Source organism: Morchella sextelata (genome assembly GCF_020137385.1).
Source record: "Morchella sextelata strain SCLS chromosome Unknown scls_12, whole genome shotgun sequence".
Classification (NCBI taxonomy): Eukaryota; Fungi; Ascomycota; class Pezizomycetes; order Pezizales; family Morchellaceae; genus Morchella; species Morchella sextelata.
In genome coordinates, this window is record NW_025408627.1 from 1,375,082 (window position 1) to 1,391,511 (window position 16,430).

General features: G+C 54.6%; 4 protein-coding genes across 4 annotated transcripts; 1 reads left to right on the forward strand and 3 right to left on the reverse strand.

Moving 5' to 3' along the window:
- Nucleotides 1–828: 828 nt before the first annotated feature.
- H6S33_002261 (uncharacterized protein) lies at nt 829–3,115 on the reverse strand (the record flags this gene model as incomplete). The annotated part of the gene is made up of 3 exons (XM_044833629.1): nt 829–1,219; nt 1,280–2,779; nt 2,931–3,115. The coding sequence occupies 3 exons, from the start codon at nt 3,113–3,115 to the stop codon at nt 829–831; spliced, it is 2,076 nt and encodes a 691-aa protein (XP_044693404.1).
- Nucleotides 3,116–4,233: 1,118 nt separating this feature from the next.
- On the forward strand, nt 4,234–5,031 carry H6S33_002262 (uncharacterized protein; the record flags this gene model as incomplete). The annotated part of the gene is made up of 3 exons (XM_044833631.1): nt 4,234–4,438; nt 4,507–4,667; nt 4,816–5,031. The coding sequence occupies 3 exons, from the start codon at nt 4,234–4,236 to the stop codon at nt 5,029–5,031; spliced, it is 582 nt and encodes a 193-aa protein (XP_044693405.1).
- Nucleotides 5,032–6,961: 1,930 nt separating this feature from the next.
- On the reverse strand, nt 6,962–8,036 carry H6S33_002263 (uncharacterized protein; the record flags this gene model as incomplete). The annotated part of the gene is made up of 2 exons (XM_044833632.1): nt 6,962–7,878; nt 7,943–8,036. 2 exons carry the CDS (start codon nt 8,034–8,036, stop codon nt 6,962–6,964), a joined length of 1,011 nt encoding a protein of 336 aa, XP_044693406.1.
- Nucleotides 8,037–10,203: 2,167 nt separating this feature from the next.
- H6S33_002264 (uncharacterized protein) lies at nt 10,204–14,249 on the reverse strand (the record flags this gene model as incomplete). Its single annotated transcript, XM_044833633.1, has 5 exons — nt 10,204–11,018; nt 11,072–12,973; nt 13,238–13,318; nt 13,399–13,453; nt 13,533–14,249. 5 exons carry the CDS (start codon nt 14,247–14,249, stop codon nt 10,204–10,206), a joined length of 3,570 nt encoding a protein of 1,189 aa, XP_044693407.1.
- Nucleotides 14,250–16,430: the final 2,181 nt, after the last annotated feature.

Below are 16,430 nucleotides of genomic sequence, written 5' to 3' on the forward strand. Positions count from 1 at the left end.
TGTGTGCTGTGTGTGTGTATGTGTGTGTTGGGGGGGGGGGGGGGGTGTTGTACAGGTTGTATATGTTGTCTAGGTAATAGTTGTATCTGTTGTATTGGTCGTATAGGTTGTTACGATATAGCGGTAGTGCAGTGCAGTGCACCCGGCGACGCACAGGTAGTGATATTAGTAGTGATATTAGTAGTGTTGGTGGCGCACGTGGTAGGCGACGGCAATTAGCATATTGGGAGGCGGGCGGAGGCCGTTCAAAGAGGTCGGGGCGGGGTGTGTTGTGTTGTTAGCCGTATGCATGCCACAAGATTGTTGGTACTCCAGCCTGTTCCTACTCACGGATAGCCCGGTGATGGAATAGCCCTGCAGTCCAGTATAGCACGCCCCCGGAAGTCTTAAATCTGGTCCTCTGGGAGGGGACGAAGGACGGGGGAGAGGGTCGATAGAAAATCTAGCCCTCATGCCCTCGCCCTCGCCGCTTCCCAGAGGACCGGTGTTAAGACTTGGAGTCATATGGTGGTGGTGGTGGTGTGGAGATATGGATAAGCTAGAGATAGGTGTACCGCGGTTTCCCCCGCCATCCGCCCGCACTCGCACCCGAACCTCCACGAAGATCACAACCCGCCTCCATGAGGATCACAAGCCACCCAAAAATCACAAGATGTCAAAATAAAAGGAAGAAAATAAAGAAAGAAAACAGAGAAAAAGGGCAAAACTTTTTATTTCTGCGCGGATGGGGTTAGTTACTAGTATACACGCACCCCCCCCCCCCCCCTCCTCTCCCACCACCCATCCAGCACGATAAGACAAGAAAAAACAAAATAGAAAACCAACCCCCTACTCCTCCTCCTCAATCCCCGCCCACTCATCCTCCCCCCCTTCCCCTTCGCCCCCTTCCCCTTCCTCCCCCTCATCCTCCCCACCTTCCACCTCCTCCCCATCCTCAGCAACACCCCACTCACCAACAACATCCCATCGATCGCCCTTCGCGCTCTGCGACACGTACTTGACAAACTTCAGCACGCCCGCATCGCGCAGCACGATACTGAACCTGTTCCACGCGGCAGGCATCGTGAAGAGCACGCTGTCGTCGTCGTCGGCCTTGGCGGTCTTGTAGATTGCGGGATCCGACTTCTTGGCCTTCTTCTTCTTTGCGCCCTCGTTTTCGTCGTCGTCATCGTCGCCGTCGTCGTCGGTGTCGCTGTCAGAGTCGTCGCCGGCCATGTACCTATTTTACTACTATTAGCCTATTGCCCGCTGGGTGGGTGGGGAAAGCGCGGGAACGCACATCTCGTAACCACCAACACTCCTCTCCGAGTCATCGAATTTACTCGGCCTGGGCACCTTCATCTTCGCCTTCCCCTTCGCGCCCTTCGCCGTCTTCTTAGCCTCCTCATCATCGTTATCGTCTTCCTCGCCGCCCCACCCTCTCGACGGCGTGATGCCCAGACACACCTCGACCCGCATCGCCGCCGCAGCAGCCTCGCCATCGCCCTCGCCGTTCTCGTCGATTTCGCCCGCGCCCCCGCTACCCCCGTAGCCAGTGGCAAGCGTGTAGTCGAGGCCGCGGCGGAAGCGGCGCGCGAGGAGGTTGCCGGCGAGGGTCAGCTGCGTGTCCGTTGCGAGCTGGAGGAGCTTGCGGAATGGGCGGGAGGGGAAGAGGACGGTGAGGAGCTCGTCGACGGGGTTGGTGGGTGGGGGGTCGCTGCGCGAGGGGGGCTGCTGAAGGTAGAGGTAGCGGTGCTTGTGGGGTGGGGTTGCGACGCGCCATGGCTCGGTGGGGGCGGCGTGGAGGGTGCTGTCGAGGGGTTCGAGGTGCGCTTTGAGTTTGGCGGAGAAGGATTTGGAGAGGAAGTGGGTGATCTGCACGGAGGAGTCCTCGCGGAAGGCGTCGCGGAGCTCTTCTAGTGTGTCCGGGGTCAGGTAGGTGGGCGCGATGTACTGTAGCAGGAAGGTGAGGTCCGCTTCTGTCAGGATTGAGTCGTCGCTGGCTTCTTCATCTTCTTCGTTGCTGTTGTTGTTGTCCTCCGCCTGGGGTTCAACTTCCTCGGTGACTGCTTGGGGCTTCGGAAAGTCGAAAGTGTCGCTCTTACTCTGCAGCTGCTGCAGCGAGCTCTTCTCCGCGAGCTCCTCCTCGAGACCGGGGATGTAGCCCTCCTCGCCCTCCTGTGGGATATGGAACCACCCACTGATCGCCATGCGGATACGCTCCTCGTCGTCGCCGCACTCATACACCTCCTCCACATCGTGGAAGCTCAGCCCAGGCTGCACCTCGAAGAAACTCAGCTGGTTCCACGCCGGCGGGATCACCTTCTCCCACATCGGCTCCGGCACCCGCGTGACGCCGTCATCGGCCACCACCGTCGGATACAGGCGCAGCGCGCCGCCCCAGCTCTCCTGCCACGGGCTGTCAGGCGACGTGAGGTACAGGATGTACGAGACTCTGCGGGAGCCAATGACGTCGTCGTGCGTCAGCAGGTGAGATCCGGGGGTGTAGACGTTGATTGCCATGTCGGTCTTTGTGCCGCTGAGGGCGCCGCAGCCGGTGACGGCGCAGACGTAGTCGCGGAAGGTCTTTGAGTAGAGGGCGTCGCGGAGCTGGCGCAGCGAGGGGAGGAGCTTCTGCATGGCGCGCGGGAGCCCATCGAGGTTGGCAAGGTCACCGGATTGGTGGATGCGGTAGATGTCGGTTTCCTTGGGCGTGAAGTGCAGTGAGGTGAGGGCCTCGGTGCGGACAGAGCGGAGGAGGGCGTCGTCTATTAGCTCGTGGATCACGGCGTGTTTGTAGCTATAGGCGGAGAGAAAGAAGGGGAAAACGTTAATTCAAACTATGTAGCTATAGATATATATATATTTCCCCAACCGGGATTGCAATGGGTATGGACGGGGCGGGGCGGGGCGGGGCGGGGTGGGAGTTGGACAGTGTCCAGGCAGCATACGGGGTGGAGGAAGCATATTCTTCTCGGTACTGAGCTTCCACGGCTTTGTCGAAGAGGCCCTTTCGGAACGATGATTTGACGTCCACAGGAGCCGGAGCCGGAGCTGGCGAGGAGGCCTTTGACGGTTTTCCCTTCTTCACGGGAGAGCTGGGGGCAGCTGTCCCTTCAGCCTTTCGCTTGGCCATTGTCGAGGAGGGAGGGCTGAGAATTATTGTTGTTGTTGTCTATGAGAGTGATAACGCAAGGAGGAGAGCAGAACAGAGAGGTTGCGAGAGGAGAAAGTTGGGACGAAACTTTTTTTTTCCGCACCGTCAGATCTGACCATATCGGCCCATGCACGGTGAGGCTGGCGAATGATTGTTAGTGTGCGTGTTACCCGGACGGCGGGAGGGACGAGGCACGGACCACGTGGGGCGAAAGAGCCGCAGTGCGGCTTCTTCCGGTAGCGGCTTTCGGCGGTCTCTTCGATCAACCAGCTGCCGGCGGTCGACAAGAGAGACAGAGCTACCCAAGCCTTTGGGGCGAAGCAGAAGTTCAGTATGAGCCTTTCTCCTATGTGCATGCATAATTATAATAAAAGAAGGATCAAGCTCTGTTCATGGAAATTGCAAAACTCGAATGATAGGATGATGTGATTGTGATGATGATGGGATCTAGATCTAGAAAGCAAAGGGAAAGACACGCTACATGTAAGTACATGTAGCTATCAGGGGAACGGTGCTCGCTGCTCGCTGCTCGCTGCGATCTGTCCTTCCTTTGACCCACCGTCCATCTGCCCCCACCCGGGAGCGTGTGTACGTGGAGCACATCAAGCTAACCACGGTCAATCTACTAGATAAGATTAGATCTTGCCTTCAGTCCTCGTCGCAAGGGACGTTAGGGTTTCACCAGATATCAGCGGTAGAAACAGCTACATGTATGTACATGTAGCTGCCACGGACCCGGACAGGCATCGACATGTGCGCAGCGCGGTACTCCTTCTCTCGCTGAAAAGGTACATGATAAATGTATGTATCTTGGAAGAGGTGTTGGCACCAGAGTAAATGGTGCAACCGCGTCTATCGTGTCCTCCACGGCGCCCGCACGCATCTGCAATACATATCTCCCGCAGTAAAGCCACGGTTCCCCGGCTACGTCTACTTACCTTGAAATAAAACCAAGTTCCATCCCCCCATCCCCCATCCCCCAAACCACAAACCACAATCACCATCATTGTAACCCCCGGGCCCATCTACCATTACCTCTCCCTCCCACAACCCCACTGTACCATATATAATCCACCCTATTAATCCCCCACCCAGCCATGCACCGCAGAAGAAAATCCACCCGCCGAGAAGGCAACACGGCCTATGCCCCTCCGCACACGCCCCCACACCCCGTCCTCCCTTACGGCTGGACCGCCCGCTTTGACACCCGCTACCAGCGCTTCTACTACGTTGATCTCGCCACCAAGCGGACCCAGTGGGAGATGCCGCTCGTGGCCGTTAACGCTCCCATTCAAGGTCGAGGTAAGATATATCCGCCTTTTATCAGTATAACTCCAGTAGAGGTGGATGGTTGACAATATATATTAAAGCATCGGGCGAGTATCATCGGCCTCTGTCGTTTCCGGATGGCATTGAGACCCCAGAACCACGAGAGCAAGACACCGGTGGCAGAGGGGAGCAGAGGCTGCTTATCTGTGCTTCTGGTGAGGGTGGCTCTGGTGGGCAGGGCTCCGGCGAGAACCGAGGTGGTGTTGGTGCCGGTGGTTGTGCACATGCCGGTTGTGCGAGTTGTGGGGGTTACAGTTGTGGTAGAGGTGCCACTGATCATAGAGAAGCCTCAGGCTGTGGGGGCCGCAATGGTAATAGTATAGAGATCCGGGCGGCCTCCCACGAGTCAGGTCCCAGGACTAGCTGCAGTGCACTGCACCGAGAGGAGGCACATCGAGCTGATGGCTGTGATCATCGATCAGTACATTACTCGCAACGGCCTCATGATCAGCCGGGTTACTGTCGGGAAGATAACTCTAGATCTGTCCATGTACATGGATCAGCAGAAGCTGTGGACGTCTCAGTGGGAGCCAGGGCCTGCGGAACCTCACAATCGAGAGAAGTAGTCGACAGAGGTCGAAGCAGGCCCGCTGACCTAGGCACCATACTAGACTCTGGACTATCTCTTGTAGCAGATACCGGGGCCGGTTTGGTACACACGGGAGCTGGCTTTATCCATAAAGGCGCCGAGATAGTTCGGGAAACGACCGACTTAGCTGTTAACACTGGTGCTGAGATAGTACGCGACGGGGTTGGCTTACTACACAATGCGGCTGATGTAGTTACTGGCAGAGACGAGCACAGGCACAGATGTGCTGACTGTCCACATTGTGGTGCCGGCACGGTCCGCATCTCTAACGGGTCTGAGTTGATGTGCGGAACAGCTGGCGTCAACCAGATCGTTGGTGCTGGGGTAATTGGCTTAGCGAGCAGAGGAGACCTTGTGCACGGAGTTGATTTTCCGTATAGTGGGACTGGTGTGGTCACTATTCCTGGTGGCACTGAGCTGGTTTATAGAACCGCTGGCGTCAATCGGGTGACTGGAGCTGAAGTGGTGCACACAAGGACCGACGGGGACTGCGGCGGGCAATTGACGCATAGAGACTACCCACCTGCTTATGAGGGCCGTAGATTGGTGAATTTCTTCAGAAGGGCTTTTCGAGGCTTTTGGATGTTTATAAGAGAGGTCACGAGAACTTAGTCTTATTGGGAGGGTGTTATGTATGTGGCAGCACTTTCGCGGGATCTGTTCGGGCTTCGAACAGACAGTGACTTGGAGCCTGGGAAAAGTGGCAGCACAAGTAGGCGCTGCTGGTTCGGCGCAGACGAATGGGTTGGGGTTTGGTAGTGCTCGTGGGGATACTCTAGAAGTCGGTAGTTAGATTAGCCCGACGCTTCTGAGACGTTAATGAATGGAGTTTTAATTTTGACCTTGATGGGTTTTGTGATGGGTGTGCTTTCTTAGCTGCTTACTGCTGTGCTGTGTTGGCTGCTTGTGTGTGTCCGGGTCCTGAAAACTAAAACTAAAACCCAGACTCAGTCGGTATTCCTTGGTGGTGGTGGTGATGGTGGTGGTGGTTGACTACCTAGAGGGTCTACTACCCAGAAGGCCCTGTGGTTGCTATGCCAAACACCCTAGTTGCTATGCGGTTGCTATGCCAGAAATACAGGTTGCTATGCCAGAAAGCCGGTTGCTAGCCTACCATGCATGGCCAGTGATATTACTCACTACAATACAATGCAATACAATAGGTATACCCAATTAGGAGAAAACACCGTAGCCGTAGTCGTAGGGCTTGGGAAAGCGACTGCAATATCCCTAGGTAGTCGTCGTCGAATACCTGCAGCTTAGTAGTACCTGGCCTAGTAGCTTAGTTAATACCGACCCCTGCCAAAAGTAAAACCTGCAAGGGCAATCATTGATAGCAACCACCGGCGACAACCACGCTATTCGGGAAGGTGCTTCATGGGATGTCACTCGGTCGTTGGGGCACTTCTCATATGATGTTGGGAGGGGGGGGCTTGCAAGAGGGGTTTGGGGGGGGGGGGGGGGAGGTGTAGGTGGAGAGATGTGGTGTGATACTATAGCTAATGTAACTAAGGGAAAAATCTAAAAGTTTATCTACAGAATTTTAAAGTACTTGTAATCGTAGCTACATGTAGCTATATAACCTAGCTAACCCCCAAACCTAATCCAAGAACCACGCTCTCTAGCGTCTATCTATATGTGTTAATCGAGTCTGGGAGGTCGTGGGGACGGTATGGGTTCAGGAGTGAGTATAGAAAGAGAGGTGATCAATGCTAATATATATAAAAAAAAATCTCTAAAACCGTATCTACAGAAAATAAGTACTCATATCATAACCAACTATATAACCCAGCCAGCCACCCCCCCAACCCAGCCACCCTGCACTCTCTCTATCCCTCCATCTACCCATCTATATACCCCCTCCCCCCCCCCCCTTCTCCCCCTTCCCCCTTCCCCCTTCCTCCCCATCACACCCTCACAACACTCCACACCGCCACCCCCACCCCCCTGGCGGCCATCACACCCAACGCACACCTCAACCCGCGATCATTCCGTACGGCCACGCCGTCGCTGTCCAGCACCACATACTCGCCGCACTCCCACGGCAGCCCGTCCTCCCTCAGACACTCGTGCAGCCGCCGCAGCGTCGGGGGCGAAGAAGCGGCGGCGCCGTCGTCGGTGAGGTCGCACAGCTGCACGCGGCAGCAGTCGCGCGGCGTGAGCGGGTGCGGGAGGGGGATCAGGAGCGTTGGTGCTGGTGCTGGTGCTGGTGCTGGTGCGGCGGAGGGTGCGGGTGCGGGTGCGGGTGTGGGCGTGGGTGTAGATAATGGCGGAGACACAGCGGGCGCGGATGGTGGCGGGGTGCACTCAACCGCCAGCGGCTGCGGCTGCGACTGCGACTGTAACTGCAACTGCAACTGCAACTGCGGCGGTGGTGGCGACGGCGACGGCGACGGCGTATTCCTCCTCCCCATCGCTGCCGCACCCCCACCTCCCCCACCACCACCACCACCACCACCCCCCGCCGCAACAACCGCGCCGCGCCGCCGCTTCATCCGCCGCTTCGCCACATCCATCGTCAGTGTGAGGAGCGCATAGCTCGTGTTCTTCCTCATCTCATATGTCCTCTCCCCTGCCCCCATCCCTCCTCCTCCCCCCCCCACCGCTCCCGCGGCGAGGCCAAAAACCTCCGGGTGCAGCTTCTCGAGCTCGTGCGCGACCTGGCGCTTCCGGATCTGCACGGCCTGGTCGTTCGCGCTGGCGAGGAGGATGCCGGCGTCGGTGAGGAGCGTGTGGGCGGTTGCGCGCAGGGCCGTGAAGAGGGCGTCGTTGTGCGTGAGGTTGAGGTGCGACTGGATGCTGCGGAGGACGGGGGAGTTGGATGCTGCGGTGGGGCGTTAGTGTGTGGTTCTGGGGGTCTGGGGGGAGGGGGGAGGGGGGGGGCTTACTGGAGTGCGGGGTCTTTGGGAGCGGTGTTGCGGCGGGGGTGGGGGTGGGTGTGGGGGAGGGCGTGGTTGTGGGGGAGGGTGTTTTCGGCGGCATTGTGGGTGTATGTATGTATGGAGTTTAGTATAGCTGATATCTTTCTCTCAATCGTCTGCCACTCCAGTCCAGCCAAACCCTAAAATGCCCGTGGAGGTGCGAAAAGGCATCCTTATATATATATATATATATCCAATCCCACCCACCCACCCACCCGGGCCCAGTATGTACACCCTTATCAAACGCACTCCCCTCCCCCCCTCCCTCCCTCCCGACCGGCCACCAACACCATGTACCAGCGATCCGGCCCCACGAAAACAATAAAAATAAAAAAAAAAGAGCATGCATCCCATCCCACAGACAGCCGACCCCTTCCCCTTCCCCGACCCCTTCCCCTTCCCCGACCCCTTCCCCTTCCCCTTCCCCTTCCCCCAAGGCCATGTGTCTCACCCCGGACGAGCCCAGTGCCCCGGCCGCGGGGCTACGTACGTACGTCCACACGTACGGGCTCGGGCTCGGGCTCGGGTGGGATGGGATGGGATGGGATGGGATGGGTAGTGTGGTGTCCGTGCTCACGGGCTAGCTAGCTAGCAGGAAGAAAAGCTGTTATCCGTCAATAACCCTAAATCAGGGGAGACAGGGCCCTACATAAAATCAGGGGAAGATCTGTGCGGCCACCAAATTTGGTTTTTTGACAGGTTGGCCATTTGGGGGGGATTGGGGGGGGGGTTGTTTATTGTTGGTACAAGTGTCTCTGGGATATTGGGGATATGTTTGGGGGTCATGGGTGAAATTAATGAGGAGTTAGTTGCCTTGATGCATGTCTTGATGCTTATTATAACGTTCGATCGTTAATTATAACGCTGGATTCAATCCGGAATCTGATTCCGGATCCACTGATCTCCGTCACTTCATATCCCTCCCTATTCCTCGCAGCGCCCCCCCCCCCCCCCCCCCAGAAGAAGCAGAGCAACTCGCAGACCAAACGCTTGGACCCTCCCCTGCCTACATACATACATATACATACCCCCCAAGCTTAAGTCTTGGCCTTAAGCTTATAAAACTATAACACAACCCTGGCTGGACATTGCACTGCACCGATAACCAACCCGCTATCGACCTAAACAGCCAAACTATCCCTTGCCCCCCCCTCCCCCCCCCCCCCCCCAAATCCGGACTGCCCCTACGGACCGACCACCGCCGGAGATGCCCGGGTGATATGCAGGGGTGTGGGGGGGGGGGGGGGCGTGCTCGAGACAGACAGGAGGAGGCCGAGTGAGACAGTGTGATTGAGATGAGGTTTGTGCCGGGTAACGGTGTGTGTGTGTGTGTGAGTGTGAGTGTGGGTAGGGTAGGGGTGTGCCTTAATATGGAAGTGGGTGGGTGGGGTGGGTAGAGTAAGCAGGATGAGATGAGCTCACTAGAGTACTCTAGGTACAGTGCCTGCATTGACATGGTCGTGAGTGTGAGTGAGTGAGTGAGTGAGCTCTGCATAAGACAGGATTGAATCATCATCGATCCCCCCCCCCACCAGCTCATCAAACAAAAAACATATGTATATACACCAGACACACAACGCGCGCCCCAAATATATAGCTAGAGAATTAATTGCAATCAACACGTAACGAGAAACAAAAAAAAAAAAAAACACTTAATTGCACGATCCTGATCCCGAATATTACCCCCAGTGTAAAAATAGTTGAGTGGAGTAAAAAAAAAAAAAAAAAAAATACTAGATAATATCAAGCTGACCAAAAGAATAATAATAATAATCGGTATCCAAACCCATGATACCCCTGAAATAAACCCGCAAGCAAGAATCATTAGTTGAAATCAATCATACATCACATACCCTAAGCTATCCCCGCGCGCGCGCGTCACCGTACTACGTACACATACACAGTTTTCTTTTCAACATCAATTCATAACCGGACTCGTAAAGTGAAAAAAGAAGAGAAAAAAGAAGAAATCTGAGCTACTACTCCACGCTATGAAATGGGATATTTGCCTCAGTGGTAATGGAAAATATAGATAGAGAAGAAAAGACATAGCAAATGCTTCCAGCGCTGGTGTGTACGAAAACTAACAAGTAACCCCTAACGAACGCAGCCATAAAATCATTTCCCAAGCCAGAAGAAAATGCATCCCAAGATAATGCAATTCATAAAAATGATATCCATCAATCATTCCACATATAAAGAACCCATAAAAAAAAAGGAAATACGCCCTAAAACTTCAGAAACTTACTAAAGGTCCTCCTCATCAAACCGACCTTGGCGGCGTCCTCACCGTCCGTCATATTCCCCGCTTGCCACGGCTGCTGCGAAGCGTTTCCATAGCCCTCGGGGTACCCCACCTCCATCTCTCTCATCATCTCCTTCTCGCGGCTCCTCTCGCTGTTGCTTCTAACTCTTCCGCCCTCTCTGTGCTTGCTCTTTTTTTCCTTCACATCCCGCACTTCGTTTCCGTTCAATGCCGCCAGTCTCCTTGCCTCCCGCCTCTCTTCCTTTCGGCGCCGTCTCTCCTCATCGTCTTCGGGGCCCGCGGGCCGAGATCGGGAGCGTGTGCGGTCGACCTTGTCGCGGCTCTTATGGTGGTGGTGGTGTTCGCGTTCCCGCTTTCCCTCCGACGAAAGAGAGTGACCAGAATCCTTCGGGTGGTCTGGGTTATCCCCATCAGTCTGCCGTGCCTCACGCTCCTTCCGTGCGCGGCGTTCAGCGCGCCGGGCCGCTTTCTCGGCCTTTGCTAGATCGTCAGATGCAGCAAACGAGGGTGAGAATGGCGCCTCTGGGTTCGGAGCGTTCAGATCTTGCTGGTCACGGTGGGGCTGGCCCCGGAGGTACTGGTCGCCGCCGTAGACACTCGGCGAGATCTCGGGCTGGTTGTCGGGGTTTTGGATCGGGAGGTTGAGCTCGTCCGTAAAGCGAGGCGTCGCAAGCGGGGGAGGAATGCCCTCGAGCTCTTCAGCTTTCGCTTTGGCGGCTTTTTGAAGGGCCTTTTCAAGCTTTCGCTTCTCTTTGCTTCCATTATAAAGATGGTTTTCTGGCCTATGTTAGCTTGATCCTAGATATTTGTCTGATTCCGCGGGCACATACCGAGTTCTCGACCCTCTCGAAGCGCCTTGTCGTCTTCATGTTTCCGTCTCCTCTTCTCTCTCTCCTCGGGGGTTAGATGCGCAGAATCCTTCTTCTTGTGGCTGTGCTTCTTTTCTCCGGACCCGGCGCTCCCATTGGGACCTGGGATCGGGTTTTTCAAAGAGTCGGAGCGGGACCTTCTGTTGGTTCCAGCTGGCGGCGGCCGGGCATCCGGCTCATGAAGGACCTGGACAGGCTCGGCGCCCATATCTGGCGGCGGTGATCTCTTGGAAGACTTTTTCCGCTTGGGTTGCTCTATTGGTCCATCAATGTATGGTGACATCGGGGGTTCGTTCATGATGACAGGCTCACCAAGGATAGCGGCTGCTTTCTTGGACGACTTTCTCCGTTTCAGCTGATCCTCTTGTTGTAGCTCATACTGTTGCTGTGTCGATTCGGTATCAATCGGGGGCGGGCGAGACTTCTTGGATTTCTTCTTTTCCCTCCGCTCCTCCTCATATGGCATTTCCATACCGCCCACGATCTGAGGTTCTACAAATTCTCCCGCAACAACACCGTTACGTCTGGAGGCTTTCTTCAGCTTGCGCCTGTCCTCTTCGTACTGCTGATCATATTGCTGGTCGTATTGATCGTAGGGCGCTGCGGCGATATCTGCGTATACGGGCGTTGGCGCGGTTAAGCCCTTCTTCGCAGCCTTTCGTGCCTCGCGTTCGGCTTTTTCTTCGGGTGTTCTGTGCTTCTTCTCCTTCTCCTTCTCTCTAGGATCCCGATCTCGTGATTTACCATCATCTCGTAGACGATCGCGTGACTTTGCTCGGCGCTCGCCAATCCCGAGTTCGCTCTTGTCCCTTTTCCCCCTCTCGCCTCTGTCTCTACTCTTGGCCCTTTCCCGGTCGCCCCTATCGCCCTTATCTCTATGCTTCCTTTCCTTTTCGGTTCCATCTCCAGAAGACCTATCCTTCTTTCTATGAGACTTGTCTTTCTTGGGCCTCCTGGAACCATCCTGTACGCCAACCGCAGACATGGCGAGCGCCGCAGCGCCGGCAGCAGCAGCAGCTTCGTCATCGAGCGGGCCGGCGGCAAAGCTTGTTTCGAAGGGATTCTGCGTAAATGGTTGCTGCAGGGTGGGCGGCGTGGCATCTTTATAGGAGCCAGTGCCATTGGACAGTGCAGACACTTCAGACATTATGGGGGGCGCGGTTACGATTGGGTCCTGTGGGTCTTTTTCGGGCTCTGTGGGGGTATAAGCTGGCGGGGGGACCTCGACGGATGATGCTTCTTCGGCCGCTGTTGGGGAGGGTTCTACTTCACCAGGAAGCTCCTCGTTGTCAGTCTTTGATGGGTCGTTGGGATTGGCCTCTTCCTGCTGCGGCTCTAGCACCGGAAAGTGTTGTGGTTCGTCGTCGGCGGTGTCGGCGGTGGGGGCAGCGTCTACGTCTTCTGCTTCTTCAACAACTTCAGTGCTAACTTGTTCGTTTTGCTCTGCGACAGGAGGAGGAGGATGTGGGTGGGTTATGGCTGTTTGATATCCGGCAGGGGGTAGCGGGAGCGGTTCGTTAATGTCGTAAATTACAGTGATTATTATGTTATTGCTGTTATTATTATCTCTCCTTAGCTGATGGGTGGAATCGAGTGGTGGTTCCGCGAAATCAGTAGAAAGAACCTTCTCCTGATCGCGATCTTGTACCAGAACCTGCTCTCCCTCTTGATCGCTTTCTTCTTTTTCTTGTTCTTCTCCCGAGTTGGCGTTCTGTTCTTGATATTCTAGGATGGGGTCAATGGAATCGGGAGCGGAAACGGGAGCAGCAGAAGCAGCAGAATCTTCAGCTGAGGTGTCGGCGGGGTTGGGGTTGTTTTCTTCGCCTGTTGTCTCGGACGGTGGGTCAGGAGCCTCGTCACGGCCTATGGGATGACACTCGCTTATTAGCTTGGTACACACTAATGGGGCGAAAGCTGAATGGATGGCCGAGGCGGTAGCACCCCGCAGCAAGGCGCGCTTGGCAGAGACAGGGAGGGGTGCGATATGCTGATTCTTGAAACAGAGAGCTCCAGCCTTCGACCACTCAGAGAGTGGAAAGAGGTGCAGGTTGCTGCTGCTGCGCAAGGGTGTGGGCAGCGGAGAGAAGAGAGGAAGGGTGTTCAGTGATTGATTGATTGAGTTCTCACCAGTATTATCGTCAGTTTTATTATCTTCGTCGTCTTCACCGTCCGCACTCGGTGGATCTGATGGAGTCGATGGCTGATCCTCTGGCAGCAGCTCAGTGGACTCCGGAACGTCGTTTGGAGAAGGTGCCTCCACCTCTGCCTGCGGCGGTGGAGAAACTGACCGTGAGGGCGGGTGTGAGGAGGAGGGGGAAGGGGAGGAGGGATCTTTGACCGCTTCTGTACAGTTTTCAACATCATCCTGGCTTGGTTCTATTGCAACTGCTGCTGCTGCTGCTGTGTCTGGTGTGATTATTACCTCTTCCTCCGGAAAAGGTTGTTGGGTATCATCCACTGCATCTTTTGGTTGAGAGTTCTCTTCGGCCTGTACGACATCTACTTCTCTAGAACTTGCCACTTCTTCTTTTTCTTCTTCTTGTTCGTCCTCTTCAATTTCTTCATCGCTATCACTTTGATCGTCGTCATCATCATCTTCTTCTTCGCCATCTTCGTCTTCATCGTCTCCTTCCACTTCCACTAGTTCCTCTTCCTCCCCCTCTTCCGTTCCTTCCGTATCTTGAGGTGGTGGAGGAGTAGGAGGCTGTGGCTGTTCATCACAACCATTTTCTGATATCCCCTCCACCCCACCTACATGCCCATTCTGATCCCCGTCCCCGTCCCCGTCCGCTCCCTCTCCCTCCCCTTCCTCATCATCTTCGTGGTGTACTTTCACACCGCCGTCCTCTTCCTCACCTGCGTGGTTGTCGTGGCCTTCTTGCTGTTGTTCGGCCTGCTCCTGCTCCTGCTGCTGCTCCTGCTGCCCGTTGCTGTCCCCTTCCTCTTCAGTCTGCAACGAGTCTACCACCTGTGGGGCAGATCGAGATTCGTCGTTCGCATCTTGCGTGCTGCCCGAATCCCCCGAATCCCCCGAATCCCCCGAATCCCCCTCTAGCCCTGATTGAACAGTTTCTTCTTCCTCTGCCGCTACCACCACTTCTTCTACTGCTGGTGCTGTCCCTTCGTTGTCGCTGCTCATGATTGATTGCTTTTATTTGTTGAATCTGATTGCTCAATAATAACCTTCCCCCCAATCGTTCCTTTTTTTCCCTTCTCTTCTCCGGTAGGTCAAACTCAGGATCGTAAAAACAAAAGAGGATAAAAAAAGATCAAATCGGTAAATTCGCTCGCTCAAACGTGGATATCTCTCGCTCCAGGCACCGCAAACCCACACCTCATCTGAATGCGCAAAGAACTATTGTAGGGAAAAAAAAAGAGAAAGGGAATGCAAAAAATATCTCTACATATGACGGGCCAGATAAGACAGGATAACCTACCTGCTTTTCCTACGTAGGGGGATAGGAGTAGGTACATACCTACATCCTTTTTTTTTCTTCTCTCCCCTTCTCCTGTCCTGTCCTGGAAGAAGTCTATTTTTCGCACCCCACCATGACGGGTTTACTCATGGTCGGGAGCGTCTCGCCATTGAACTGCTTGGTTGATCCTACATATCCAACCGCCCAGCAGCCAACCAACCCGGGCGTCCCTACCGGTAGGCAGCTTTTCAATTGGAGCCACGTTCACCCAGGGTCTCCGAATGGCCGGTCGCTGAGCCAGAGCAGGTACATACATCTATCTACTCTACTCTAGCTTACGTGCTGCGTCCCTGGCGTCCTAACGTCCCTTACACCATTATTCACTAAATAATATTCCACCCTTACGCCTGCCGTACCTAGTAGGTAGGTAGGTAGGTGCAGTAGAGTAGGTGTGTAGTTCTGATACCTACAAGTGGAGTATGTAGCCCGGGTGCTTTTTGCCTTAACCTTTTACTGGTTTTTATTTTTCCTTTCGCGGAGACCCGCACCGCTAGAAGGAACAAACCTTTGGTGCGACTACACTTTTGTGGGACCTGCGCGACGGCGACGGGAGGTCCAGGCGTCCCGAAGGAGACGGGTGCAGACGACATGCGTGGATCGACTCTTCTGGGGTTGGGTTGGGGTTGGGGTTAAGAAGAGTATGACCTAGATACATACGTAGATCTTCCTGTCAAGTAACGGTTTTGCCCGGCTTAGATGACACCGAATCGTGCAAACTCACCTCACCACAACCACAACCAGAGTACGTATGTAGAGGAGTGGGTATCTACACAGCCAGCTATCGAAATCTCGAGATTACTTAGGTGCGCAAAGAAGAAGAAAGATCAGTCAGAGAGAATGTTTCCCGCAGCTCGCCCAGTGTGAGCAGTTGCTCCTCCTCGTGCGTGCACGCATGCGTGAGTGTGTGCGTGCGTGACATGCCAAAAGCCTCACACCTCAGCCGTCTCAACCAATCCTCCGGGTCCATCCAATACCTCACAAAAAAAAATGTCGACGGAAAAGAAAAAACACCGATCGAATCGCAGCAATCAATATGAGATGCCGTCACTTCCACCCGGCATTTTGCTCTATGTGTAACGGCCGTTAAACAAGGTGAGTGCTACTCTACGGCGCTATGTGACACCCTCTCTCTCTCTCTCTCTCAGGGTCCAGTCACTGTGCAAATTTGTATGCGTGTGAGGAATGAAAGAAAAGCTTCCTTGTAGGGATTACATGACATGCAGCCAACCAGAAGATTTACCCCTCCCGCTTATCTACACTCTATGGACGATTGAATTTTTTTTTTTTTTTTTTTTTTTTTCGCTTTCCCGCCTTGAGCCTTCTGTGCGGACAGCGGGCGAGCCGGTTGGGATGGCAACTCATAAAAGCGCAGATAGAGGCGCACCTGCGCGCTGACAGCTATAGAGTAGAGCAGAGGGAGACAGAGCAAAAGCGGGGATTTTGTCCTCCCGGGAAATATATACACTTTGCTGTGGGATCATGGGGGACTCTAGCGGGGTTTGTTTGAACCTGGAATTCGCCTTTGCTGCTATGCAGCATAATAAATGCAAACTGCATACATATCGAGTCCCTACCTCGAGAGCATAGAAGTGCCGGGTGTTGTTTGGTTCGTTCCAAAATGATGGTAGGGTTAGGGTTCACTGGCATTGGATGTTTGTATCGTGACGAGGATCAGACCGACACGCATATCGCACTCTGGAATTACTCTGTATTACCGGCACGATGAGGCTTCCTCTTCGAATCTTCCTGGGCTTCTCTACGATTACTTGAGCGATGGGCACTACCTACATAAATAGGTCTAAATGCAGTTTTAAGGTTGGACACGATAGATATCCATAGCTATG